This window comes from Odontomachus brunneus, unplaced genomic scaffold (genome assembly GCF_010583005.1).
Source record: "Odontomachus brunneus isolate Ranch 3 - 2012 unplaced genomic scaffold, Obru_v1 Obru_scaffold_091, whole genome shotgun sequence".
Classification (NCBI taxonomy): domain Eukaryota; kingdom Metazoa; phylum Arthropoda; class Insecta; order Hymenoptera; family Formicidae; genus Odontomachus; species Odontomachus brunneus.
In genome coordinates, this window is record NW_022639541.1 from 1,008,577 (window position 1) to 1,036,442 (window position 27,866).

A 27,866-nucleotide genomic window follows, 5' to 3' on the forward strand; every position below is an offset into this window, starting at 1 on the left:
GGGTATCGATTGGGTATTAACATAATGCAAATTACAAAAAAGTACTGAAAAGACAATGAAATATGAATATTCTAGTAAAATCGTTAATTTTGGTAATTTTTACTAAATTGTGTTAATGCATAATCGACTCTCTGAGCATTAATCATGAATCTTTTTATGTGAACTCGATTATACTTATTAATCACGTAGTTTCTTTCTCTAGTAGGAAATCATGAAAAAATGACAATTTTGCAATATTCAAACGCGATAATAAATCTTTTCCTCCGACGTAAACTCATGAAAAGTGAACATTTTCATGTATTTTCAAGTTTAGTTTCTTCATTTTTCATGAGTTCATACTAGGGAAAAAAATTTATGATTGACTGAATTTGATCGTACGAGAGTATGAGAACAAAACCTGAAACAGCTTCTTCCGTTATCCACGTTAGTATATCTTTCAATATTGACATATTTTGGTGCATAAAGTTTGACGAGTGAGGACAAGTCACAATACGAGGTGTCAAAACAAATGGTGCAGGGACAAGTTGAGGCGGCCAGCCGGCGAAAAGACGCTTTATCGACGGAGACTCCGCCGATGGCGCTCGACGTTATTCCGGTGGGTATGGAGAATCTCTGCAGGCCGTGGACGGCCGGCCGAATCGCGCCGTGACGTCGTCAAGTGCCCCGTGTTCTCTTCGCGTCGACACGTTGTGGATATTCGTACTGTGGCTGTGTGACGCGAATGTGCCAGGTATTTTGCGACGTGAATTACGATGTATGCTGCGTGCGGAACGAGTGTGAGACATGCTGTCGTCTGTTTTGATTCGCGGATGCGACCGTGGCGAAATGCGTGCGAACGATCGTAGACATCGCTCGGAGAGTGCGTATGAGAGAGAAAGAGAGAGAGAGAGAGTGAGTGAACAAGGGATGGAATGAGAACCAGCCGCTATGCGTTCGTCGAGATTTCGCATCGTGAACGACGTCTCGAGAGCTGCATGGATCCGCGGTGAGTCGCGGCAATTAATTCGCGGAGTTGCAATATCTTTTTCCAGATGTATTGGCAGGTGAGGTTAAGTTTTGCGGCGCACGGCGGCGCGCTTTGCTCGCCGGCCGTCGCGCGGCAGCACTGTCTAGCGGCGCCAACAGCGCCGACGGGATAGAGGCTCAGCGCGCCATTCGAATCGATATGCTGCAGCGGTACGTCGTTTACGATGCGTGGACTTATTTCGGCTCGAAAGCAGACCGGAGAGCGAATTGTCTTCTCGAGTGTTCACGGGACGCGGTTGTATGAGACTTCAGGTTTGCGATGTACTTATTCTAACCTCTGACTCCGCGCATGTAAGCTCGAGAAATTCATTGCAATCGTGACTGATACTGAATAAGTTAAGTTAGATTATATGCATATCGAACAGGACAAAGTTAAAATTGCTCAGAAACGTGAAAATATGAATATAACAACGCAATGTTTCCGTTATTAAGACTCTTAGTCCTTCCGCAGTCTGAGTTTATAATGTTAGCAACAAAGAATTTTGGACGTGCATTTCCTCGCTTCTGACGTCATAAAGAATTCCAAGGCAAGGAACCAGGTCGTCTTGAGTCTAAAATTTGAGCACTCGGTTGGACCGCCACGTCACGTTGTCGACGTGGACACGTCGAGATGGGAAAGCCGAAGGGTCCCGCGGATTTTTCGCGATTAACACCGGCCTCAGGCGCAATCCCCATCAGAGTGGTGCGTTCCCGAGATCGCCCATTAACCGTGTGCGTCTAGCGATCCGCAAAGCGAGACGACGTCGTAAAAGGGGTGGGTCGGTCACGCCGCGGCGCCAAGGCAGCTCTCTCGGACTCTCTCTCTCTTTCTCGAGGTAGCATCGCGGACGAAACGCTCTTCTCTGTAGAAAGAGAAGGAGAGAGATGCTCCTCCATTATCGTAATTTGCAAATTCCCCCTCCTACCTCCGAGACCGCGATGAAAAACGACCACGAGGCGCCGTGGTTTCGCGTTGAAACGCGCGACTGCAGCGAACAGGGGAGGATGAGGGAGAAAAGGAGAAAGAGAGAAAGCGAGGGAGGTAGAGAGACCGCTAGGGGGTGAAAAGAGAGGTAGACGGTCGAGCGTGGGGAGAGGAGGAACAGGAACCGCGAAGACGGTGGCGGATTGGCGGCCTCGGGCGCGGTTGCGGATTCTCGGCGTGATGCCGGTGATTCGCGGCTTTGGTGCCCAGTAATCCCGGGTCCCCTCGCCCGGACATACTCCTCCTTCTCCTCCTCCTCCTCTTGCTCCTTTGCCTCTGCGTCTACCTCTTCCTCGCCCGTACTCTCCCTCCTCCTTCTCCTCTCGCCGCGCAGCCCTCTCGGTCTTTGATACAACGCGGCTCGTCGTATGCCGGCGGGACAGAAGAAGGCGGGAGGGGGCTCAATCTCACGGTAAATACAGCAATCACTCGATGTGCCGTCCGCATTAATATAATTAGTCACCGCGAGCGCTCGAGAGCGATGCCGGGGAGCGGATTCCGCCTCGCTCCGCTCCGGGCGGCGCACGCATACGCGAAATATCGCAGCCGCGCTTAAGTATTTCGGCTGGATGCGAATATTGGGGACAGCCTGCCCTTGAGCAACTCTTCGTGACCACTGACGGAGTTATCCGACTGTCAGAGCTTCTTGATTACTGAAAAAAAAATAATAATCGATATCAGCTTTGTATTTTCTCCAAGTCGTGCTTGGGGACAAATGCAGCATCGCTTTTTACGTTTGCATTAGCTTGATGCGAAAGATTTGTCAAAGAAAATAGTAAATGGTAAATAAAATTATTTAATTTCGAGGAATGAACAGCTATAATAGATATGTAACATAACACACACACACATAAATTTTTAAGAATAAAATGAGCAACATCATTGACTCGCTATTTTCTGAGACACCCAAAGAGGACTTTACAAAAATTTAATAGAAAACAAATTTTTAATAGAAAAATGACAAATCTTTTGTACAAACCTAATGATAATGCGACGATACATTAAAGTATCAATACTCAAGTGAAAGTGCACAAATACAGCACTTCTCCGTTGCTCTATTTTGCAAAGAAAGTTTTCCGCTAATAAAAATTGCAAGAATTGCAATCGCGTCAGTAGAATATGCGCTTTCGTTAAAATAATGTCGTGCTTAAATCGACTCGCACTTAACTACTGAAGACTACCGCGTGCCACTCGTTCCGCAGCATCGTCCTTGTAGAAGATGGAAGCAGATTTTAGCGCATGGAATTGGAACGCAACTGGGCACACTCGGTAGTATTAACGCGATACTTCGTGTTTCCAGTATGGCTCCAAAGAAGGTCGAGGAACCCGAGCGGAAACCACTCATCGGTCGCGTGGGCACTAACTTAAAAGTAGGCATAGTCGGGATACCGAACGTCGGGAAATCGACTTTCTTCAACGTACTTACCAAGAGCCAAGCGGCAGCCGAGAACTTCCCCTTCTGCACCATCGACCCCAATGAAAATAAGTATCTCGATTTATGTGTGTGAATCTAATTAGACAAAGCATTGAATCTCGTTGCGTTAGAAGTAGAATTGCATTCCTTCGTTTAATATTTATTTATTTCATATTTTTGTATTTAATACAGAATTAGAAATTGAAATTTACAACTTTTAATTATAACTTTTAATTTTAAGCTTTCTTGTATCAAGTCAAAATTCAAGTTTCTCTCTCTTCGTTATTACATTATTTAAGCAATCCATAACGTGCAAAAATATTACTGCATCACATCCACTTTACTGATACTCTCGATTCCAAATTGTACACAACTCGTGTTTCTCCCTATTGTGTATAGCGAAGCTATTATGTGAAATTTAATAAGTTTACGAGTGATTTTGACTTCAATTGTTTAACCTCACTCGGGAGCAACTCAAACGACAGTGCGCCGCAAGAAGAATTAATTATCGACAGAAGTTATTCACGAGTATTACTTAAGCAAAAATGTGCAACAAATCTCCAGAGAAGCAACATATCGTGCAGAAGCTTCCCGATGACGAATCTGTTGTCACGCAGAAGAATGCTCAACACGCGCCATCTTCGATCATATATCCAAAGGCTCATTTATATTACGCTTTCGCCGAAGATATACATCCCTCCACGAGAATCGCCGTATCCAAATCTCTCCAAAGAGAAAGGCTTCCACCGTCGGTGACGTCATCTACAAAACCCTTCCAGGATCCTCTCTCAGAAATCGAAGCTGTGAATCGTTACCTTTTGAGCGACCCACTAAGTTTCGTCATTTTTGGAAAACCTGGCTTGAATAGCGTCGACTTGGCTTCCAAGATAGCCGATACTTGGAAGTGCGTCTTGATATCGCCCTCAAAGTTGATACAGGAAGAAATCAACAGCGGCAGTGTGCAAGGTCAACGTATAAAAGAAACTCTAGCAAACGGCGAACGCATAGCACCAGATATCGTCATGAATTTAATGCGACGCAGAGTTAAGATGAGGGACGTCCTAAACAGAGGCTACATCGTCAAAGGTCTACCGCTTATTCCAGACGAGCCGAGCCTCAATCGCGATCACTCCGAGTCCTGTAAAGATCAAATGTGTGGTCGAACTGCATCTTGCGACAACACTGCAAATTCAAGTGTGTTATTTTTAAACATAAGATGGCATAGTACCAATATCTGGATATTAATAACACTGATACCTAACTCTGGACATTCTTATGGTTTTGTTCTTTAAATATAAACATTCAAATTTTCAATATAAAATATATTGAATATAGATATATATGTATTCTAAATTAAAAGTATTCAATTATTCCAGGCATTGGTACTTTTTTTATTTTAAGCGTATAATTTGGCTGAAGCTCTTGTTGCAAGTTTCTTACAGTTTTAAATCACGTCATTTAACACGTTTAAAACGTGTGAATTAGAATTCAATATGTTTTAACGTATTAAATGACACGACTTAAAACAGTGAAAAACATGTAAAAAAAAGATTCAACTAAAATAACACACTTGGATTTGTAGTGAAGTCACCCGACGAGTCAATTTGCGAAATGTTATTTGAAAATGAACGAGAAATCCCGCAGCAGATCAACGAGATGTTCACTGAGTGGCCGATCAAGCCTTCCATTATCATCTATATGGTGTGTCCAAAGCAAGACATCGTGAGCTTGATTATGCGCCAATATATGGAAACCGCAACAGCTGACGTTGTTGAGGGCACACTCGGTGACGAGTTGGATCCATCGTTTAACCTTCATCAAGATACGAAGGAGCAACCGATCGAAAGCAATGATTATTTAGGACGAGTTTCTGACGTGAGGCGGAAAATTGAGCTGCAGTGCGAGCTATACATGCGAATGGCGCTGCCGATAATTAACAGGTGGATCCTCACGCACGATCCTCAGCGTGTGATCCGTGTGGACGGCCGCCGTTCAACGGAACGGATGTTCCTGACTGTTGACGCGCGTCTACGCATGCTGCCGTTGCAACCGTCGATCTTACCTAAGCCGATGACAGTTAAAATAGATCACTTGCAATTTCTTCGAAACAACAAGTTCTTCGCGAATGCGAAGATGCCTGAGATGTCCGTTAAAGAAGAGTCTTTTGAGATCCTGCAGAGAGGAATCGTGTCAGCCGAATTCCCTTGGAGGCTCTCCACGTGGAAATTTTATTGCCCGGTGAGTTTGGCTGTAGGACAGAAGAAAGAAGGAAAATATGTGGTGCAATTTTTAAGAAATATCTATTTTTTGTCCTCTAAAATAAACTTACATCTGTTCCTTGAGAATCCAAGGATGTTTCTGTTACCGCCAAATCTTCGCGACTCTGCGGCTATCAAAGATATAGCCGAATATATAATGATTCATTCGAAACATCCTTCTGAGGTTATAACAAATGCCAATGAGACAAACACTTCAAAAGAAACGAAAAATAACACGAAAGATAACACGAATTTGAACGATGAAGAAACGAAGGAAGGCGAAGAGGAATATTCCCCACGCGTTGTCGATCTTAAAACGGCCGAACAACTTCTCGATTGCGGCTACTACTTCTACAGCTCCTTCGGCCGGCTGTGTCCGGTGCAAGCATTCACCAATGAGATACTCATAGTCCATGGCCCGACTTTTCCAGTCATCCATCACGCTTATATCTACTTCGTCGATGGCAAAGAAGCGCTCTCCGCGTTCTTGAAGGAACCTTCCAAGTATATTACTCGGGATTTTCGTCTACCGGCTTTACCGCTTCGAATCGCCATTATTGGGCCGCCGAAGTGCGGGAAGACGACGCTGGCGGATCGTTTTGCAAAGACCTATGGCATAAAGCGAATCAGTCGCGAAGTAGCTTTGCGTCACATGTTGAAGCACTATAGTTGGACCGAAACAGCGCGGATGGCCGAGAATCAGCTTCAGATGGGTCAACCGATTTCTCTCGAGTACATAGCACATGCTATTGAAGCACTTACCCTGGACCCACTCGCGACTTCGCAAGGTTACATACTGGACGACTGTCCTTCGAGTCACGAGGAAGCCCAGCGGTTGATCCTGTCGGCAGTGCAGCCAATGATCGTGCTGGATCTTAAGGCTGATTTATCGTTCTTGTTGGAACGCCAGACTAAAAACAATGACGGCACAGATACTTCCTGCTCTAACTTCCTGGCACACTATGAGAACTGGCAAGCGCACCAAGCGAGCTTCCGAGACTGGCTGAAAAAGTTCTCGCGGAATGTCGTGGAACTGGACGCCACTAGAAACAAGTGGGGTGTGTGGACTATAGCAGATCGCGCGGTGCGCTCGCGATTTGCCGAAATCACGTTCTATCACCACGAAGCCGACCTCGATAAAATACACAGTCTCAGGTACATGTGTGTGTCGCCCTTCGAGTTCCGAAAACGGCAGAGCCGGTATGAATCCTATTGTCCCGTTTGCTTGTTCTTGGAGGACATTCTACAGACCTCTAGGCAGTCGACAGATAATGAGGGAATGGTGCAGTTCAAGGAGCATTTCTACTGGATCTGCCCGCGACACATGTCCGCTTTCGTAGAGGATCCGCAACAGTATCTTCCTCCCGTCAACACCGCGACTCTACCTGACGAGCGACCTCGGATACTCGAGCAAGTAGTCGACGTGACACACGTCTGCTGGCAGCGACGCCTTCGTCTCGACGGTTGGTGCCCGGTAACTTACGTCGACGGCCCGACGGATTGCAGACTGACGCGCGGCAAAGCCGACTTAGCTGTGCTACTCGGGGAGAAGGAAGTGTACCTCCTCTGTAGCGAAGAGTGTCGCGACAAGTTCCTTGCGAAGCACAGCAAGTACCGTAACGTAGAGATCACGTTTCCTGGTGAAATCGATCCACGGTGCCTGCCGGATACGGACTTCTTGGAGCGCATGGTAGCGAAGGAAGTGGTCGAGGCGGTGAAACGGGTTGCAGCACGTCGCCCAAAGATAGTCGGTCTGTCGCTAGCCACCAGCGCGGCGATTCACATTGGCATCCACCTGAAGACGCACAATGCATCTATCGACTTGGAAGGAACACTTGCTTATAAGAACGCCGACGAACGAATGGCCGAACGAGACAAGATCATCAGGATCGTCACTGATACCGTGAAGACCAAGCCTAATCCTTACGTCACCGTTGACGGCGAACAATAGTTGGAATCGAGAGTGTCAGATTGACAGAGAATGTATTCTTCACGAAGATGATTATCCGCGTTATAGTCTTGTGTATAGTTGTTAATAGTGTTCTTGTTAATTGTTAGTCGTTAGTCTTTGTCAACGCGGACGACATTCCGAGAGAGACGAAGCTATCCGAGTTTTTTTTCTTTCTTTTTCAGCACGTCGCGTCCCGGTGCCCGACGCGAGGTTCGACTATCTCTGTGAATATTTTAAGCCAGCTAGGTAAGAAACGAGCGGCGGAGCGACGAAACGTTCCTGAAATATACGTCGGCGTGCGGGGGTAAATGTGCAAGCGGAATAAAAGCATATATAGCGCCGCCTAAAGATGTACCCTTGTGAAGGGAAACGAGTCGGAATAACCGGGGGGACATTTCCATACTTCTTCGCTTTTATTCTCGCAAGAAGACGGTGGAAAGGGGGGGGAGGGGAGGAGAGGTTGGGAGGAAAGACGAAGGGGAGTTGATCTGCAATGCAGATTGCGCGAAATTCGTCTACGAGACGTAGAGGTCCGCGGAACGTATTCGCCGGCGTGCTACACGTTCCTCTTGTCCTTCTTCTTTATTCGCGTTGCTACACGTGATACCGCGATGGAGTCTCGGCGCCAGTAACATCGGCTAATGTAGATTTTTTTCAACAAAAGAATAAAACACGCATCGGTGATAACGAATCTATCCGGGTCAGTTGAAAAGTTCAGTCCAACTTTTGAAGCGAGTTCGACTCCGACGCGCTCGATGGAAACAAATTATTCAGTAGCCGAGTTATTCTCGTATAAATATTGCCTTTGCAACAATATATACGAGAGATTTATAATGCGTATTTACGGAGAAAATATTGTAATAAAAATCACTTTATATTTTATTTTATGTTTGGACTATACTAATATTGTAGCGTAAGTTAATATAAAGGTACTAAATTCGAAGACTTATAGAAAGAGTAATTTAAGTAATTACAACAATATGTAGAGATATAGTCATAATTTCCGATACAAGATTGCAAAATTTTGTTGTAATTTTCACTGCAATATTTTCTCCGTTTACGATAGAGATGTTATCAGAATAGTTACTTTGATTACACATATGCGTCGTCATCTGCCGAAGTTTGAGCCGAACTTTTCGACTGACAAGAATCATTTCGAGTGTAATGAAGCATGCAGATCGAAGTGAAATAACGAATAACGATACACAGAAAAAAGCCGTAGACGCGACACTACGAGAATAATCCGGCGGCTCCATTGAAGAAACGACAATATTTGATTATGCGGCGCTCTCACACGTGACCCTCGTGTTACTTCAGGTCGAGCAGTCAGTCAACCGATCAGTCGATCGGCTAATAAAACTCTGGGCGCGGCTAAATGTAAATTTGCGCTTGTCTTGCGACGAGATTCGACGGGAATCGAAACATTGAAAATGCGAAACAGCCGGTCGGATCAAAGAGCGGCCGATTCATCCGTGCCTCGCGCGCGCGCCCGCTCCATTATCGTTCTCTCGTCTATGTCGGCCGCGTCGACGGCGGCAGCCACCCCGACTACCGGCACGTGTCGGATGATTCGACGATCCGTGATGAAAGCCGGCTAATACACCGTCTCCCTTCCCGCTGCCACGGCCAGTCCGTCCACTTTCGCCGACGCCTCCCTTTTCAAAGGCTAATTGTTTAATGAGCCCGTTGGCATTAGCATTTAAATATACCTCGTTGTCACCGGCCGCTCCCTCGTTTCCATTCCGCGCGCGCGTATATCGCCGCGATGGCACATGCCTTCGACCTTTAATCGCGCCATCGTCATCATCGCTGACCTACGTGGCGAGGGAATCGGAGCCCTGACGAGCGCGAAAAACGCGACTCTCTTTCTCTCCTCTCTGGGACAATGTCGCGCTATCACGACCGACTACACATTTGCACCGGCGAGTCGAATCTGTTTCCCTTTCTCACCGGAGGAAATCGTCAGATCAGATGATTCATATAACCGGCAGCTTAAACTTTCAGCAAGGTTCCAGCCTTCCTGCACGTGATGGACATTGCCGGACTGGTGCAGGGTGCCGCCGAGGGACAAGGTCTAGGAAACAATTTCCTCTCGCATATCGGAGCCTGCGACGGCATCTTTCACCTTTGTCGTGAGTATACAGCAAAGAAAATACATTCTTATTGGGGAAATATTTTCATTTTTTAATATAAATCTTAAAATGAGATCATATAGCGTTACACGAAGACAAGTTGCTTGCATCAATATATTTCATGTGATTCAACAAAGAATATATTCAGAAATAATTTTTATTAAATGGGAAGCATAAAATATTGGATTAAAAATATGTTTTTAAATGTTGGAAAAAGATATCAAAATAATCATATTGCACTTCTTTGAGATTGTTGTTATATTCAAATTAAATTATAACATTGTTGAACTTGAAGATTTGGAAATTCTTCTAACGAAATTATACATCATCATTGTTATATAATTGATAAATATATTGTTGATATAATCATTGTTTGAAACAATGATTATTAATATGAGTATGTTAGCTTTAAGTGGACGCTAATTCATTTCTCTGTAGTATTTTAATCAATGCCATTATCTGACTTTGATATTTGTTTGTCATTTCATTTCCCGTTTCAGCGTCCGTCGCTGACACGCGGTGCATGCTCGCGTAAACAGATAGCAGCGAGCGACCGCATTTCCACGGGAACACACGACTCTGAGCGCGGAATCACGATAAGGGTGATTACGGATTGGCGTGGACGGACGGGAGGGAGGCAGAAATTTTCGTCGATGGGATCGGGAGATTAGTTACGAGCGATATTTACCTACTTCGCGCGTCGGACGCGCGATCGCGAACGGGGCGGTCATTTCGCTCCTCGCGGAGCGCGTTACGAGCGCGTTATGACCGTCGTTAAGTACCTTCCTGGAAGCTCGTTGCGTTATTGTGCTCGACGATAATAAGAATCGCGCGATTTACGCTTATCTTACACCAAATACATACACCCGCGACGTGTAAATAAAAAAATGTGCCTACTATACATGCAAATCATATTAGAAATGATAGTAATCTTTTTTTTGTTAAAAAAATTTTTCATTTTTTGCGATTTTATCTTTAAATTTAAAATTTTATTTCTTTGTAGAAGAAATTTAATATCCTATGTCGAAAATATGGCAAAATCTTATTTTTTTACGTAGCCCAATTTTTGTTTAGAATTTGTTGATTTGTAGGAAGAATTTAATATCAAATTGATATTGACAGTCTGTAAAATTAAATTAAATTAGTCATACGATCAATTTTATTATTGATTACAATCGAGTAAAAAGATTCGATTTATCATGTGATTTATCTTCGAATTTCATCGTCGATGGAAATTCAAGGCGACGTGCTGTCTCGTGTCCGCGGGGTTTGCAAGAGCGTTAACCCGCTCGTGTTTCGCGTTGTTATAATGTAACACGTAGTAACTCACACAAAACGATCGTCGGGAAGATATTACATTCGTACTGAGAATAACATTTCGAGGGGCAGTTTCGCCGGTTAATACATCTTGCCGAGCTGCCGACAGGTGGTAATTTTTTCAATTAAAGCAACCCGGCAATCTTCGCGTGGCGGTGGCTCGCTTAAATAGTCGACATGCGAGAGCTTCGCCGTCGAGGCGAACGCTATTTACTAAGATGAACGTCCAGAAGCGTGGTTCGCCGCGGTTTCCCTCCGCCCGCTACTCATGAGATCCACTCATTGTGTCTATGCTTTCTTCCTTGTGACAGGTGCCTTCGAGGACGATGACGTCACTCACGTAGAGGGCGACGTGAATCCCGTGAGGGATCTCGATATCATCAGCGAGGAGTTGCGACTGAAGGATGTGGAATTTTTGAGCACGCATCTCGAGAAACTCGAGAAGCTGGTTATTCGCGGCAACGACAAGAAGTTGAAGCCTGAATACGTGAGTACCTGATCATTATCTCCCGTTCTCTCTTGAGAAAAAAAGAAAGAAAGAGATAGAAAAAATGTCTCAATCGAAAAAACTCGCCTTTCCCGTAAGAATATCCTTCGGTTAAGAAGGCAGTTTTTCATTCCTGTAGAAATCTTTTGATTCATTTTTACTTGCTCTTTTAACTCTTGGTATACTATGAACATTTGATAATTGCAAAATTAAAATTTCTTACAAAAGAATTATTCTTTTTAATAGAATCTCTCGCAAATATTCTTAATCTTATTAGATTCCTAACAGGTCTCAATAGAACCTTGATTGTGAGGATATTTTTTTTTAATCGAAGTTTTATTCTATTAAAGATATAAATAAGCAAATGTTTCCTCTGTTCTTTGGAAGATCTTTGAAGAACAGTAAAAATCATGAAATACTGATTTTTTAACAGTCAGAACTGTTTGAAAAATATATTCAAATTATTAGTACACCGAGGGTAAAGATATTCGTCGTCAGTGTTATCTCACATTCAGGATTCGCGAATAAATCCCTTGTCACCCCATTGCATCGCTTACTATATATGTTATAATCCACGTGACGCAGCTACCGATATTTCCTGCGCTATGACACACATTGCCACGAGCCATCGCGATAATTTCATAAAGGGTTGTGAGCGCGTTGTAAAATTGCCGTTCCGCGCGACGGTTTTGCCGTCCGATCGACCTGTTTCCACCGATGCGTAAACAACCGCTTATAATACGCATGTTACTTTCTACAAACAAACCACGCGACTCGCGCGAGCTCCGTTAATCCTCTTCGGCCTGCAGCATTTCATTTGATACCTGTGTGTGCGCGTTTACAAACGACAGATAAAAACGAGAAAAAAGGGTATGATAACCAGAAATATTTAGTTGTGATCTACACAGATATATTATTCTAGTAATCTTTATGCAATAGCAATTGTATACTGAGAAACAAACATTTAGTATTTGTAATTATAATCACGCAAAGAAATAATTACCATAAATTATGGTCAAGAAAAGCATTTTTTATTAAATTCTATTATAATGTTAGTAATGATAACTTCATATGAATATTACTACTACTGTTTTACTATAGAAAATACGATTGGACCAAAAATAAACATTTTTAAACATGTTTTCTCTGAGTGAATGACATAACTCAATTCTTTTGGTACATCAACTACACTAATGTAAATGCACGTGATTGTGGCAACCAGAAATCTATTAGGGTGACATTTTAGATTTGGAGCAACCAGATATCGTTACTGTTGCAACATTAGTAACTCAACAATTGCTCTCAACAACCACATAATTACTTGTTCCGTATTTTTGCTATTGAATCTGGTTGGTCCAACCAGATTTATGTATGGATCAACTTGTTTCTTCCGTGTACTTGTGAAATCACATCGCGATTTTGCACACGCTTCCCTTCGTGTTCGTGGCTTCAGGGAGCGTTAGACACGTTTAAATAAAGTACTAAAGACCGACGTGCTCGTTACTATCGTTCCCGTCGATTTCGCCGAGCAAATTTCCTCGTCACGAGACTCGTAAGAAATTTCTCTCACCCCCTCGTGTTCGGGGTTCATACGCGCGACGTATGAACTCGGCTACCTGGCTACCCACCCACGAGTACATCGCAGCCCCTTTGTCGGACCAACTGCGAAATTACCGAGGAAATTAAGAGAACGCGGGCGAAGCGAGGCTTCCTGGAACGAGTCGATCGTCGGATTACCCTCCTTCCGCGGATTGACCCCCGGCAATTACCGATCTCCCCCGTTCTCGACTTCGCAATTTGGCAAAAGTTTTCGAGGATTCAAAGCTACTTTTTCGTCCTCTCTCTTTCTCTCGGTGGAGGAATTAATGGAACCTCGCAGCCGACGTACGATCCTCTAATCACAATTCGATCGCGAAATTATCCTATCCTCGATCGGCCGCGTTTGTTCGTTCGTTCGTGCAACTGAATTTTGCCAAGATCGACATCGAAGTCAATCGTGGAGAATTGCGGCGTTACGCCAAATACAAGAAGAACGTCTTGAACTGTTCGAAATGTTTAATCTGTGTCTTTTTCTTAGGATACACTTCTGAAGGTTAAGGGTGTTTTGATGGAGGAGAAGAAACACATCAGGTTCGCCGACTGGAGTGCCAACGACGTAAGTTTACATGTTTGTACATAATTGAAAATTGAACCGAGTCTTTTGACTGATCTTTGATACTTACAGTGAACAGTTTCTCACTTGAAAAATTTGCTTTCAGATCGAGGTGCTCAACAAATATCTGTTCCTTACATCGAAACCTATTATCTACTTGGTGAACCTGTCGGAAAAGGATTACATACGCAAGAAGAATAAATGGTGCGTAACGATTTGAAGCGATGCTCGCTCGAAACGGTCCCTGGATTCCCTGGTACATTGTATCCTCCTTTTGTTCTCTCATAGGTTAATCAAAATAAAAGAGTGGGTTGACAAGAACGACCCGGGCGCGATCTTGATCCCTTTCAGCGGTATCGTCGAGAACAAGCTCCTCGACATGGACGAGGCGGAGCGCGCAAAATACTTCGAGGAACACAAAGTCACCAGGTTGGCCATCAGCTTCTCCACATCGTCCGTTACGGCAATCATTACCTTCACCCTCCTGGGGAAGGTTCTCGCGGCTCGCTGTTGCTGTCGCGCTCGCAAATGAGAGGGTTCAACTGCGCGTCGCTCACCGCCGTCCCCGCCGCCGCTTTAAACTCAGAAGTTCGGTAGTTCGGGCACTCTCGCGCTCTCTTTCTCCCTTTCCCTTTCTGGCGTATATTCGTCGCTCGTTGCCGACGACGAAGCGCCGCGAGATTGCAGGGGCATGGGGGAGAAAAAGGTCGAACGTTCGTAAAAATCCGACGGACGCGCTCCGGGTTCCCACATTTAGCTATGCACCGAGTTATCCTCTAACGGTAATAATAATGGTGGCTGGGCTCTCGGCCGAGCGTCTAGACTCGTTCTCTTTCTTTCTTTCTCTCACCACGTGGGACGACGTGGGCTAATAAAAACGACGACGTGGTCCGCTGTTCCGACGCGGCGCATTATATTTTTACGAACAGCTATTCAAATTCTTGCAAAATTGCATGAAAACCCCTCCCGCGCTCGCGGGCACACGTCGCTATAATCGAGGAGGTGGGTGGAGCGGAGTAGTAATCGACGGTGGTTCGGTAATTCGATTGGTTAGTGGGTCATTCGTACCCCACGGGCGTACGTTGCACGTGGTACAACGTCCATAAACTCTGCGCATACGATCTCTTTTTACTCGCCGACTCATATCGCAAGTTAAAATCGTACGACCGTAATTACGAGCTGAGATTTAATTAACTGTGTCGTTGAATAAGCCGCGGAATTGCAAGCGGGACATTTCTCTTCTCTTTGAGATGCTTTGAGCGGCAATTATTGCTTGTCCAGGCGGAACGTTCAAGCGTGGATACGATGAAATATTTAAGAGAAACTAAAACCGACAAGAAGACGCGAACACACGGAATCTATTTTCCCGCAACGTTCATTATCTTCACCAGACTCTCGCGGCAGCGAATCAGACAGAGCGAGAGAGGAGAGGTCTATGATATCCGAGTTTTGCCTAATAATCGGGGGGGATACAAACGAAGGGACGGCAGATACCGTGATTTTATTTCGAGACCGCAGATAACCAAGGCGCCAGGTACGGGTCCCCGTCGGAGAGTCGGAATGATAAAATTGCGGTATTAAGTCGTTCGGCTTTATGTGTATTCTCTGAACTGTCGGAGTTCGTCGGGCCCACCACGCGTCGGACGTTGGGCTCCACTTGCGCTAACCTGTCATTAGACGATATTTGGTTCGGGACAATCTTATTCTACAATGCCGTGCTCGGACACCTCTCTCCTCTCTCTTTCTCTCGTCTTTCTCTACTCTTCCCACTGAAAATACGCCCTTATTTTACGATCCGCTCAATTGGAGATAATAGATAATTTGCTCATCATTTCCGTACACAAGATATTTTCTTTTTATTTTTTTAGTAATGAGAGAAACTTGTCGCGAATCTGTGTTTATCATGGCTGTTTTTCTATTCAGTGCACTTGACAAAATTATTGTACAAGGCTACAAGGCGCTACAACTGCAGTACTTCTTCACGGCTGGGCACGATGAAGTTAAAGCATGGACGATTCAGGTGAGCACAGATTTATAATGTTTAACGAATTAGTATTTGTAAATTAAATTCTGTTGATTATGAAGAAGGTCATTCTCTTATTATACAAACAGAATAGAAAAAATAACATCATTTTTATTAAATTTTATCTTTATTAAAAAATGACACTAATCACAAATCTAATATTCGATTTATTTTACCTAATATAAGATTTACCATTTGTTTTATAGAAAGGCACAAAAGCGCCTCAGGCCGCTGGTAAAATACACACGGACTTCGAGAAGGGATTCATTATGGCGGAAGTAATGAAATTCGACGACTTTAAGAACGAGGGTTCCGAAGCCTCAGTCAAGGTGCTGAAGACGAGACAATTTTCATCTTAGATAGTACGTAACGTGACTTCCTATCAACTTATTAGGTGTTTTCTATTTTGTCGACAGGCCGCCGGAAAGTACAGGCAACAAGGACGCAATTACGTGGTCGAGGATGGCGATATTATTTTCTTCAAATTCAACGCGGGCGCCGGATTAAAGGATGCGAAGAAGAAGTGATGGCACGCGTTCCTCATGTTGTTGCTCGTCCACTTGTACATCAACATGATCCTACTGTCTTGGTGCACACATCAGCCACGCGTCAATCAGTCCGACTCGCTTCCCGATCCTCCCTGAGTTCTTTCTCACTTGCGATCTATCTCGCGGAGTCTCTCGACGATCACACGATGGCGACTTATTTTTGTATTGATTCTATCCCCGTCTATCGTGCTCTCACGGTTGTATTTGCACGGTGTGTCTCGTCGAAATAATTCGATGTTCTTCTTGTTGGAAATTACGGCGCGGAAAAGGTGACGTAACTTTGAAATAGTAAGGGACACTGCGTCCCTCTTAGCGAGTAAAGTGTTTTGCGGGCGCAGAAGCGCCGCTGCGTTTTCACAATTATCACTGTGTACATAATTAGCGAACCTCTTCAGGTCACGTTTTGCATTTTTTATCTTTGGTGCAAGCACACGTGGTGCAAGAGTGGTATGTGTGAAAGGAATCTCGAGGAGAGGGAACGACGTGTACGTAAAGCATTTCTTTGTACCGCTCTGTATTTATTCGACGTTTATTAAAATAGATTGACGTAAAAAAAAGCTAAAATAAAAGAAAAGAAGATTACAACTGTGTTTTACGAGAATTCACTTCGTCGCATGCGCCTTCTTGTAACTACGACGATTTATCTTCCACGTCAAAACGCGGTACACATTAATCGCACATTCAACTTCTAGACGGCACGACAAGTTCACATTTGCGACTCTTTGCTGCGCTAACGACAAGATCGTGACTTCTAGAAGTTCCTTTCCCTCTACCTCCCAGTCTGTATCCTTGTAATGCAGCGACAGCGCGTTTGGCATCGTTCAAGCTTCGCTGCCGACTTTAGAATACTCTCCCGACCGGATGATTGCATCATTAACCGTTGTTGAAGGTTTTGTTGAGTAGTCGGGACTTCAACCAATGATAAAACTCCACTTCTTGCGCGAGCGCTATCCTCAGGGACGCGTCTTTGACGCGTAGCTTGAGAGGCACCGTTGAGACGGCCGGGCGCTTCTCCCTTGGCCCTGTGAAAACACAAAACGAATATATCGACGACAAGAATGTAATATTGAATCGGAGAAGCGTTTCACACGTATACAGTGAATACTTCACAAGCGATACTTACGAAACTGCTCGTAAATACGAGCGGCGCCTTTAAAGAAATAAGGAAATTCGAGCGCGAACGCGTCTAACGACTCTTCCATGTAATCCAATATGCCGACGACGGGATACCATCGGACGACGTTCGCCTTCGCTCGCGCCAACGCCCACGTGTTGTTCTGTTCCCTGAACAAAGGGTAAATAATGCGCGACGGCGATCAATTTGCAAATAATAGCAATTTCATTTTTTCCGTGCAAGTATTAGCGATTCTGATTACGTTGGAATGAAATCAAATCAGTAATGACTGTTGTGTTTTCTTTTTTTCAGAAGGATACTTGCAATCTCACCTGAGTGTGAGTTAATAAAGACATTCACGCTCGCACGTGGAACTATCGCGTAAAATTCCATGAAAGCTCGCGTGTGTTTAAATCAACGGAGACGCGTGTTGTACTCACAGGCAACGAGGTTCCTGTCCGCAGAAATGAGGTATGGCGCCGCGGTAGAGCGCTCCTTCATCCCCTTTTCCGTGCCTAAATCGTGCGTGTTACATGTTATTTCGCTGAGAAACTTAATAATAATAGTAATTATCGGAGACGTCTACGCCACTTTATGAGCGATCGTAACACGTTCTCTACAGCTCGTGTCAATACAATATCTCGTTGCTACTTCGTTATTATTTTAATATCTTACGACGTCCTCGATATACAATCTCAAGGAACGAAGCGACGAACACACATACCTTTGCCAGACACGTGGATCCAGCGGATCTCTCACTAGAGATATGAAACTGGGCCCTTGTCGTCCGAATTCGGAGAAATTCAGGAACCTCACGTCTCCGTCGAAGCTCAAGGGAATGGCTTCCTGCTTGATGATGCTCGTCATCTCCTCTACCAACAATTCCTGTCGAATCGAAAATTTTTTATTCTTTTCTTAAAAAAAATTACTTTCTAAAGCATAATCAGTGTATTCACTGAAATGTTATATTTATAACTGGACCGTCAGTTATAAGTATAGCACTGCAATCAGTAAAATTTCGCTGAAGGAATCAGTTAATAGTAGCGATTGTTACCATTATTGATGCAGTTTGCAAACACAAACAGTGCCATCGCATGCAAGTCGTTAATTATATCATCTCAAACGTAAAAAGTTGGATACAATATGTAACTAATTTGTGTAACACAAAGTTTGTAGTAAGATCTTATTTCCACTGATGAAGACTAGTGAAACATATGATGAAACAGTAAAGTGGGAATGTTTTCACAGAAAATCAGTGAATATTCACTAATCATTAGTGAAATACTATTTGTCTGATTCGATCGGAAATATTTTTACTGATTCACTTTGAAAGAATAAATATTTTTTAAAATGTTTTTCTTTTCAAGGTTCGATCTAGGCTAACACTCACTTGTTGTAAAGTCGAGAGCAGCCCGTGATCGCCCGATGGCAGGCGTATGTGCTTGAAGGCGTTGTAACCCTGCAGACGCTGCAGGATCAGCACCATCAGCTCGCCACCTGCGCCAGGTACGCGCGTCAGCATAAGCACGTGCTTGTACATGTACGGCAAGCGTCCACGACCGCTCAATTCAGCGAGGGACGGTGTGACGTATCGTTGTGTCTGTACGACAGTCGGAACGATCATGTAAATTAAAATGGTTTAAAGTCACACTTGCAACTTTGCGTCTCGCGACTCCGTTATGTGGCGAATCGAAGTTACGTTGTGTTTGACTTTTGAGATCATTAATTTTTTGTTTCTCTCCACATATATTCGCAATCTATCCAAGGATAATAATCGAATGTTGTAGATAAGTTGTTGGTAGGCGTTAGTTGAGACCGTCCTTCAGGAGTCCCAACGTGTTACAAATTGTTTCGGATGCAACTTGCTTAGTAGATTAAATCTAGTGTCTGTCGCTTTAATCGATAAGTTTATGAACTGTTGTCCAGTAGATTAACCGCCAAATAGCTAGGGTGACACTCCAGTCGTTGAGATCATTTTGTCTCGCCGATTCACTCGGATTAATCTCACACGATTGCTGTAACGCGAGAGACGCGCACCCGGTGCTTGTCTCACGCTTGGAGAATGCATTCTCCCATTGCGTAAACGCGAGTCATCTCCAATGCGTTGCTCTCCGAAATTACATTCGTCGCTTTGGAATTCGCACGAGCGCAGGCGTTCAACGATGCTGCGCGGAATTGCTATACGAATTCCGCGCGAATCTATATGTATCTTAGCGATGCGTTACATGACTCGACTCAATGCGCATTCGAAAGTGTACTAATTCCAAGTTCTCTCTCTAATGAAGTAATATATATGCATATATATAGTGGAAGTTATATATAAAAAATTATTATACTACTTATATGTTATACCCTCTGCTAATAGCTAATTTATATCTATAATAATTATTATATATACAAACTAAAGTTATCAGTAGAGTATAATTTAAATAGTATAATAATTTTAGTATTATAAGTTTCAGAGTATTCACGAGATATAATTTAGTTTCAGAATATTACTTTAGCAGTATAATAATAATTTTTAGCAATATAATAATAATTTTTAGCAGTATAATAATAATGTTTTACCATTTTTTTTTTACTATTTGATAATCAGTGCTTGAAATTAATATAGCTTTTTTTAATAATTATTATATATATCTATGATATAATAGTTATGAGACATATACATAAATTATTCCAACTAATACGATACTAGTACATTCATTTCTTTTTAGAATCAAGAATTTCAAGTATCGCGAACAATGCAACCTCGCGAGACTCGCCATCGGAATGCAGGACGGACTTGGTTCGCAATTAACAATCCAGGACCTTCGTCCTTTCTACAAGTATCGCTCTCCAATGTTAATCTACCGACACGCATTATCGGATATTATTTCATTTAACTTTCACCGGCGACTTCACGTTCGACTTCACCTGATTACGAGCGATCCATCGATCGTCGACGCGTGACTCCTCCCGTTCCCGGAGCGAGTCACTTTTTTCGACAATGGGCAAAGCGGAGCCGAGCAGCTCGGTGGAGGATTTTAGGACGACGAACACCACAGTCAGGCACGTCGAGAGCCACAGCAGGATGCCGCGATTCCTGCGCATCTTGACGTTATCCGTTGTTCCCGCTTCACCATCGGTGAATATTCGAGCACACTTAGATTAACGAGACCGTTCGCCCGCCGAGTAACGGAGGAGAATGTTAGTGGGTCAACATCTGCAAACTACCGCGTGATCCCCACATCTTCGCCGTAGCCTACGACCCCCACCGACCGACCGATCAGGTGAAACGCAACGTTTCACTTTCCAATGCATGTACTACACGCTGCACGAGTATCGTGGGCTTGAACGTGGTGTGACTAACGCTCGAGTCGCGTGACGAAAATTCTAATGAAACAAGGAGTCAGAAGGTACGGGTCAAAGTACTCAAGAAGAAATAATGATGCGGCATATACTATATTTTATATGAAGATGCATTTTATATGTATTATAAAATCTTTATCAGGATTCTTTGAATTTTTTAATTGAAAAATCGAATGTTTTGGTATAAATGGAACATGAATTCTCAGTAAAAAATCATTGATTTCTAATTGATCATTGATTGCAGATCATTTTGAATAATTTCGGCTCTTTAATATCTTTAGAATATTTTTGCAATATTCAGAGAGATCGTATTATCTGGCAATATCTTTGAAATATTTCTAAAATATTTCGCGAAAAGAAACATTCAAGAGACACACATAAAATCAATATTTCAAAATATTGATCTAATGTTCTTTGTTTAGTGAATTATCTTCTCATTAGAGAGATATAGAAATTCTTTTGACTTCTTCGCCGATATCTTCTCATTGTCTCGTTTGAAACTTTATTTCATTATTAAAAAAAAGGATTCCAATAAGAGAGAAATTATGATTTATCTATATCTCAGAAGCTTTTGAGATTAGAGTCTGTGAGTTCGATTCCGCGAATTATTATCGTGAGAATTCATAATCGAGAAAAACGCGACGTCCACTCGTGTGATAGAACAATTGTATTTTTATTCGTGATAAAGTAGAACGGCAAATCCGTCTAGCAAAAAGTGAAAGAAATAAATAAATTTGGAACTCTACCCGGAAAAGGCGCCTGAAAGTGGCGAAGGTCGCGCGCGACGCGGCGGTGCGACGAAATACCGCAGCGACCGCAGCGCGACGAATTGCGCAGCCCAGCCGGTGCGGAGACCGGCCGGTGCGATGGCGCGGCGATCCACGTGCGATGCGCCGTTCACGACCGTCCTACCGACGGGACTATTTGTAAACACGCGCATCGTAAGATGGACGTATTCGAGTCTCGCAGAAAAGCTTGGGAGGATTTGGATGTGTCGCGCGACGAATTGCGGAGCCTCACCGAGTGTCTGAAGAAGGAGGACTTTCGCAAACTGCTGATTGAGTACGCGGAGGAAGTGAACGACCCGGACAACAGGCGGACCTACGAGAAGGAGATCGCCCAGCTCGAGAAGGAACGGGGCGTAGACGTGACGTTCGTTAACCCCGAGCCTGGTTACGTCATAAAAACGAGTGTGAATGGCGAGAGGAAGTGTTTCCTGAACATTAGCAAGAACGACGTGGTAGCGCAACCGACCAGCCAGCCCTCCTATGAGCAGGGCCACCGTGGCCTACAGTGGTCTATCCCGTATACGCTGATACCGCCTCGCGATGACCTTGACAAGAAGAATGTGCGCTGCGTGGTGTTCGACGTGGTCTTCCACCCGGACACCATCTACCTGGCGTCCAAGAATGCTCGCTTCCGTGAGATCGTTAACAATACAGCAATGGACGGTGTGGAGAACAACTTCAAAGTTAGTATATTGCATCTAGATTGTGTATCTTACTATAATTTATATTATTGAACTGAGATAAAACATTGCCAAATGTATTCTCAACTGAGCCAGTGCTTCCTACAAATTTTCAAGAGATCTATGAATTCATGATTTAACAGTTCATTTATTTGAAAATAGTGGAGCTTGTTAATGTCATTAATTGAAGTTCAGGATTGTGTCATAGATCTCAAGATTATGTCAGATTGTTAACATATTGCGTATGTGATATATACACGATCTTCTTTCATACAGACATGTAAATTATATGTATAGAAAGAAAATATTATAATTTATATTGAAATATATAAAAAAACAGTAATCAAATTATAAGATAGTTACTGTCTTATCTGTTATGTTTTGGATATTAATTATAAATACACCATTAAAATAATAAGTTGCATGAAATCTTTGTTTTATTATATGACTTAATATATTACTTAAATTATTTATATTAACATCTGCTCTTAATTAGCCATGTTTTCTCTCATTTTAAATGCATACTTAGAGGACTAGTTTATATAATTTATATTAGTATATTTTAGTCTTGACAGTACTTATTACATCTCTTTCTGCATTCTTTACTAGGTAAAGCTGGATAGAAAGAATCTCAAATTCCCCAAGATCAGCTTCAAAGGAGTGTCGCACCCCACAGTCATCAGGAGATCCTCTGAAGAGCCTCCAAAAGAGCCATTAGATATGGACTCTGAAATCTACCAGAAACTGATGTCCAGTTACGATGAGAGCCGCAAGAGATGCTTGAAGACAAAAGAGGAGAAATCGCAACGTGCCGCACCAGTCACCACTTACTACAAGAACAAGCAGCAGCAGTCAATAGACGAGAAGTATGTCACTCCCAAGTTCACCATCAAACACCAGTCCGACGTGGAGATGGAGGACTTTTGTGTAGACAAAGACGCCAAGCTCTACGCCGCGATCCCGAAGAAACTCGTGGTCTCCGTCGACCTGCCCTTGCTGAAGAGCGTCAGCGACGCGACGCTCGATATACACGAGCGCTCTCTCACCTTGAAAAGCGAGAAGCCGGCCAAATATCTGCTGGACCTGCCGTTACCGTATCCCGTGGACGGAGACCACGGTAACGCCAAGTTTGACGTGAAGTACAAGAAGTTGATCGTGACCTTGCCGGTGGTCCGATCGCTGGTATCAACGATGAACACCAGGGTGGATAGTGGAGTCGACAGTGATCAGAGCAGCCCCATATCGTTATCCAAAGACGTCGACAAGGAGAACATACCCGACAACAAAGTAGAGTCGATCAAGGAGAACGAGAGCATACGCGACGTTGTGGAATTAGACGGGGCGAATGAGGCGATAGAAAAGTGCGCGGATATCGTGTTGCGGACTAGTCACGTGACAGAGACAGCTGATGCATTTATGAGTTCTAACGTTAAGTACAATCTTCCCGCGTACACCTGTAATGTTTACAATAATCAGTTGGCCGTAACCGTGAATGTAAAAAATGTAAATCCCGACGCTATACGCCATAAGATTCTCGAGAACAACGCAGGTTTGCACGTCTTATTGACGTCCGTGGGTGCTGGATTCTTCCCGCAATATTACTCCCTGTGTCTGAAGATAGGCGATCATTCCGTCGAGCCGGAGACTCTGACGATTGATCCGTGGGACAATAACGTAGTGTTCAGCATCACAGTGAAAGATATCGAGAATGTGAAGCAATATTCTGCCGGACTGGACACGGAATTTATGGAGGAAAAGGATCTCCCCACAGCTGCTTCGTTCAGAAGCAAGTTCCAGGAGTTAATGGTAATTTATTATTAGCAATTTTATAGTACGTTATATGTTGACTGTATCTCCAAGAAATGTATAGTATGTTTGATCTCATACGGATGTCTAAAAAATATCTTAGGATCTATATTAATAATTAATTAATAATATAATTAATTTGAAACCTCTGACAAATCGAGGCTTGTCTCAATTGAGATGCACAGATTTGAATTTAGAGTGAAGTGTATATTTTTCAATTAAGCAATTACAAAATTATAGATATATAGATTATATAATTTAATTGAGAAATCCAGATGTAACCCTAAACTCAGTTTTGAGTATTTCACGTGAGACAAGTTTCAAATAACGATTACTAATGCGTACTTTACACGTTTTTTAGATGTTTAGTATTCTTCGAAACAATACCGATAAAAATCTTCATAGACAGGCTGTGAATTTTCTATATTGTCTCTAACGAGTAAATTATTTTTGCAGACCTCTTCGGACAATGAATCGCTGACGGAAAGAGAAGTATCCGTAGCGCCACAGGGCAGCAGTCTCATCATAGACATCCGTTCCACTCAGCAGGATTCGGATGACGAAGAGGAGCAGGGAAATGTGACGCAACGGCAAGAGAAAGCGCGCATAGTGGAAAAGGCGAGATCGGTCTCTGAGAGCAGCGGAGACGAGCTGGCGAGCAGCAACGGCAGCGCGAGGCACTCCAAAGGGATACTGAAATCGCGTCGCGTCCGCGACTTCTCGCGCTCCGTCTCGGAGTCGAGTGCCGACGAGAACAGCCTTCCGGCGTCGTGCACGGATTACCATTACGATTCTGTGCAGGACATCAATTCGGAATCCGATTGCTCCAGTTTAAAGAAGACTGTACGATTCAATGACGTGGTCTCGCGGCAGTTATTTAGGTATTGCGACGTGAATGGATTATTCATGATCATACTTTTAGCCAAAAAAGTCATTTAAATATCTTATTTAAGATATTTTATTTACATATTTCATATCTTATATTTATAGGTGCTACTTCACTTATAATTGATGCTTATATTAAGTTAGTGCAAATAATTTGTCATTTTTCTATAAAATTCTCGTAGGAAATCTCGGTGTTAAAAAAAAATAAAAGTCCTCATTAGATACATAAAAACATATCAAGTTCATTATTTTATTTGAAAAAAATTATTAATCCTTTGAAACTAAATAATTTTACTTGACAAGTATGACCAATTTTTTGCACCAAACTAATAGTTTAAGATATTTAAAACATTTGAAGCAAAACGATATTTAATTGCTTTAAGAGCTATCAATTCCACTCAGATCCAACTCTAGTATTCTCGGACAACGGAAAAAGAATCAACGCAAGTTGCGGAACAAGAAACGCGCTCACGAGCGGCGAATGAGCGAGAGCGAAAACTCTGAGACCGAGGAGCGTGGCAAATACAACAAGACGCAAAATCACAAGCACTCTTCGAGCGAAGAGGCGACGTCCGACAACGTGAAACCTATACTGGCGCGGGACAAGCAGTCGCGGCAACAGAGAACCGCGAACATCGAGATCACGAAGATGAACGCGAGCGACCAGCATCCGTTGCAGCATAAACGCAAATCCAGCATAGACAAGAAACCGCCCACCGAGGAGGAGGAAGAAGAGGTCCAGACCGACGCGCCGAGCCAAGACGCGACAGATACCGCTCAACTGGAATTCAAGAACGACTTGATCTTCGATCTAGACATGTAGACCCTTAAGAACTGCTACTTTAGCTTAACGTACGCATCATGTAATAGCTGCATAATCGGGTCGCACACGGTCGACGTCCAAATCGCAGATTCGCATGTAAGACTAGTTATTTTTACGTTTTAGTATCGCAACAGGAGGAGGAAGCCACGTAGATATGGGATTAATCATTTTCTAGTGCGCCATTAGCGTTAGAGTTATGTAGTAACCCGAGGAAGCAGAGATAGTCGGACGAAACGAGATCACCCAGAAACCAACCCACCTACCCATTCCCGACTCTTCTTCGAACAGTCAAATTAGTGTGATAGCGTAGAGAACCTCGCTTTTAAACGTAAGAAATGTATTCGCCAATTCGAGAAAGGTGATCGTGTTATAGCGAAATTGAACGTATGTCAACGATGATGTATGCGAGATCACTGGCGGATATATACTACGGTAAATTGTCTATATATTACGCATTCATGTCCGCAACGCATATTTTGTTGCACATTTTTTAATGCGAAAAGTGATACTTGTTTTTCTTTATTTTTTTTCTTTTTATGTGCATTTATATTACATTGTTATTCGTGAATATTTAATTTTTATTTGCAGATAGCGAATTCAGTTGAATCGTGAACGATCAATATAAACGTTAAATCGAGGAGAATATTTGCACAAAAACTGCCGATGCCCCACGATAGATTCGTAGAATCGCCGGTTGAGATCGCGAGAACGTGCATTTGCGTGAAGGTATATTCGGTTATGCGTAATGTATGGGGCGCTGAACACCACCGTGTGTGTGCAAAGAATAGAAATCGCGTCGCAACAATTGTTTGCTCTTAAAGAGATGACGACTCCGTATCGGTAGCGACGGCTACGGTCTCGTTGTTGCAGTTGTCGCGCGAATTGCCGATTATCCGCCGTAGAAGAAGAGAATCTTCGTTACGGAATGTTATTTGCGAAGAAAGAGCGAAGAAATGTTCAAAAATCGTCCGCGCGTTCGGAGAAGGGAAATTTGCGATGTGATAAGACTCTCGTCGCAGTCGAAATCAGGATTCCTATCCAATAGGCTGATTTTTGCGGCATGCTGTTTGTGAATTTTTATACATTATACGTCGACGCATCGTGATAATCGAGTGTACATAATTTCGATAAATCGAGCAACCGTCTATAGCGGGCGAGACTTTTACATATCCATGCTCTCAGCACTTTTCATTCCTACGTTGCATATTGCACATTGAAGCGTTAGAGATTTTTACCGTTGACGAATAATAGGCCACACACACACACACACACACACACACACACACACACACACACACACACACGCACACACGCGCGCGCCGCACGCACCGTCTCGCGGGCACGATGTATTTGCGGTGCGAAAGTCGCACGATAAACCATACATATATAAATCGTTATGTTCACGTAACAATATATTCCTGTAATAATATAAAAACGAAATAAAACACAAAGTGTTTTTACGAGCGAGGCGTTGCGTTATTGCAATTTTAAACCATCAATCGTTTAATTAACGTTACAAACGCGAGAAAAGTCAATTCTTTGTGTATTATTTCTTCGAATTCTAGAGAATATCTATCATCCAAGATATTGCATTATGTGCACCGGATAATTGCCGTCTTATACTGTAAATGTTCCAGATAATATACTTTTGTAATTTAGATCAACAGTCTTTCGGAATTTCTCTCTCTCTCTTTCTTTCTCTCTGTGTTTGTATCTTTATCACTGCAGAATTCAACGAGCAAGCAATATCCAAAAGAGCAAATTGCCTTCTCGAAATTCGTGCTGATTCAGGGAACGCGGACGCACGATCGTATGTCACGACGTATCGGCGAAACGTCGCAAAACCCGTCGGCAGACCGTCGGGTCGTGCAAACCCGTGACACGATGTGAAAAGCGAAAGAGTGAGAAGGAGAGGGGAGAGAGAGAGGGAGGGAGGGAGAGAGCACAGGGCAACAACGGGCGAAACGTGATCGAAAAGTAGGACAGCCCACGAACGGCGGAAACGACCTGGGCCGCCGCGCTCCGCACGGATGAGAGTTCGCCCCCGGAGTTCGAGACCATCGATCCCGCTACTTGCGGGGGTGTAAGGTCGTTACACTCCGCTCCTCTACCTATGTATCTTTCGCCGCGCCGCTTAGTTCCCCGTA

The 27,866-nt window shown here is 43.4% G+C and overlaps 3 protein-coding genes across 5 annotated transcripts; 2 read left to right on the forward strand and 1 right to left on the reverse strand.

Moving 5' to 3' along the window:
- Window positions 1–585: 585 nt before the first annotated feature.
- LOC116848177 (obg-like ATPase 1) lies at window positions 586–16,854 on the forward strand. Its single transcript, XM_032824005.1, has 11 exons — window positions 586–730; window positions 3,291–3,472; window positions 7,799–7,859; window positions 9,618–9,745; window positions 11,374–11,549; window positions 13,627–13,704; window positions 13,808–13,905; window positions 13,990–14,130; window positions 15,625–15,721; window positions 15,931–16,053; window positions 16,141–16,854. The coding sequence occupies exons 2-11, from the start codon at window positions 3,292–3,294 to the stop codon at window positions 16,249–16,251; spliced, it is 1,194 nt and encodes a 397-aa protein (XP_032679896.1). The 5' UTR covers window positions 586–730; window position 3,291; the 3' UTR covers window positions 16,252–16,854.
- Window positions 16,770–20,683, reverse strand: LOC116848178 (uronyl 2-sulfotransferase-like). Its single transcript, XM_032824006.1, has 6 exons — window positions 20,303–20,683; window positions 18,777–18,986; window positions 18,111–18,271; window positions 17,827–17,901; window positions 17,396–17,556; window positions 16,770–17,294 (listed from the first exon to the last, which is right to left on the reverse strand). Exons 1-6 carry the CDS (start codon window positions 20,477–20,479, stop codon window positions 17,146–17,148), a joined length of 933 nt encoding a protein of 310 aa, XP_032679897.1. The 5' UTR covers window positions 20,480–20,683; the 3' UTR covers window positions 16,770–17,145.
- Window positions 20,684–21,580: 897 nt separating this feature from the next.
- LOC116848186 (protein kintoun) lies at window positions 21,581–27,182 on the forward strand. 3 transcript variants are annotated; one of them, XM_032824017.1, is made up of 5 exons: window positions 21,582–22,208; window positions 22,815–24,011; window positions 24,468–24,892; window positions 25,299–25,748; window positions 25,843–27,182. In XM_032824017.1, exons 1-4 carry the CDS (start codon window positions 21,684–21,686, stop codon window positions 25,717–25,719), a joined length of 2,568 nt encoding a protein of 855 aa, XP_032679908.1. In that variant the 5' UTR covers window positions 21,582–21,683; the 3' UTR covers window positions 25,720–25,748; window positions 25,843–27,182. The 3 variants fall into 3 exon arrangements, with proteins under 3 accessions (XP_032679909.1, XP_032679908.1, XP_032679907.1); XM_032824018.1 differs by lacking the exon at window positions 25,843–27,182 and having other exon boundaries at window positions 21,581–22,208; window positions 25,280–25,448; XM_032824016.1 differs by having other exon boundaries at window positions 21,583–22,208; window positions 25,299–27,182.
- The last annotated feature ends 684 nt before the right edge of the window (window positions 27,183–27,866 follow it).

What these genes read in the sequence shown, in the direction of transcription:
- LOC116848177 (XM_032824005.1), top strand. Translation starts at nt 3,292, where the DNA reads ATGGCTCCAAAGAAGGTCGAGGAACCCGAGCGGAAACCACTCATCGGT. An exon ending in CACCATCGACCCCAATGAAA is followed by an intron (nt 3,473 to 7,798) that starts ATAAGTATCTCG and finishes CTTTTTCAGCAC; the next exon opens with GTCGCGTCCCGGTGCCCGAC. An exon ending in CGGCATCTTTCACCTTTGTC is followed by an intron (nt 9,746 to 11,373) that starts GTGAGTATACAG and finishes TCCTTGTGACAG; the next exon opens with GTGCCTTCGAGGACGATGAC.
- LOC116848178 (XM_032824006.1), bottom strand. Translation starts at nt 20,479, where the DNA reads ATGCGCAGGAATCGCGGCATCCTGCTGTGGCTCTCGACGTGCCTGACT. An exon ending in GGACAGGAACCTCGTTGCCT is followed by an intron (nt 17,557 to 17,826) that starts GTGAGTACAACA and finishes CCCTTTGTTCAG; the next exon opens with GGAACAGAACAACACGTGGG. An exon ending in TCGTATTTACGAGCAGTTTC is followed by an intron (nt 17,295 to 17,395) that starts GTAAGTATCGCT and finishes GTGTTTTCACAG; the next exon opens with GGCCAAGGGAGAAGCGCCCG.
- LOC116848186 (XM_032824017.1), top strand. Translation starts at nt 21,684, where the DNA reads ATGGACGTATTCGAGTCTCGCAGAAAAGCTTGGGAGGATTTGGATGTG. An exon ending in GTGTGGAGAACAACTTCAAA is followed by an intron (nt 22,209 to 22,814) that starts GTTAGTATATTG and finishes ATTCTTTACTAG; the next exon opens with GTAAAGCTGGATAGAAAGAA. An exon ending in GTCTCGCGGCAGTTATTTAG is followed by an intron (nt 24,893 to 25,298) that starts GTATTGCGACGT and finishes AATTCCACTCAG; the next exon opens with ATCCAACTCTAGTATTCTCG.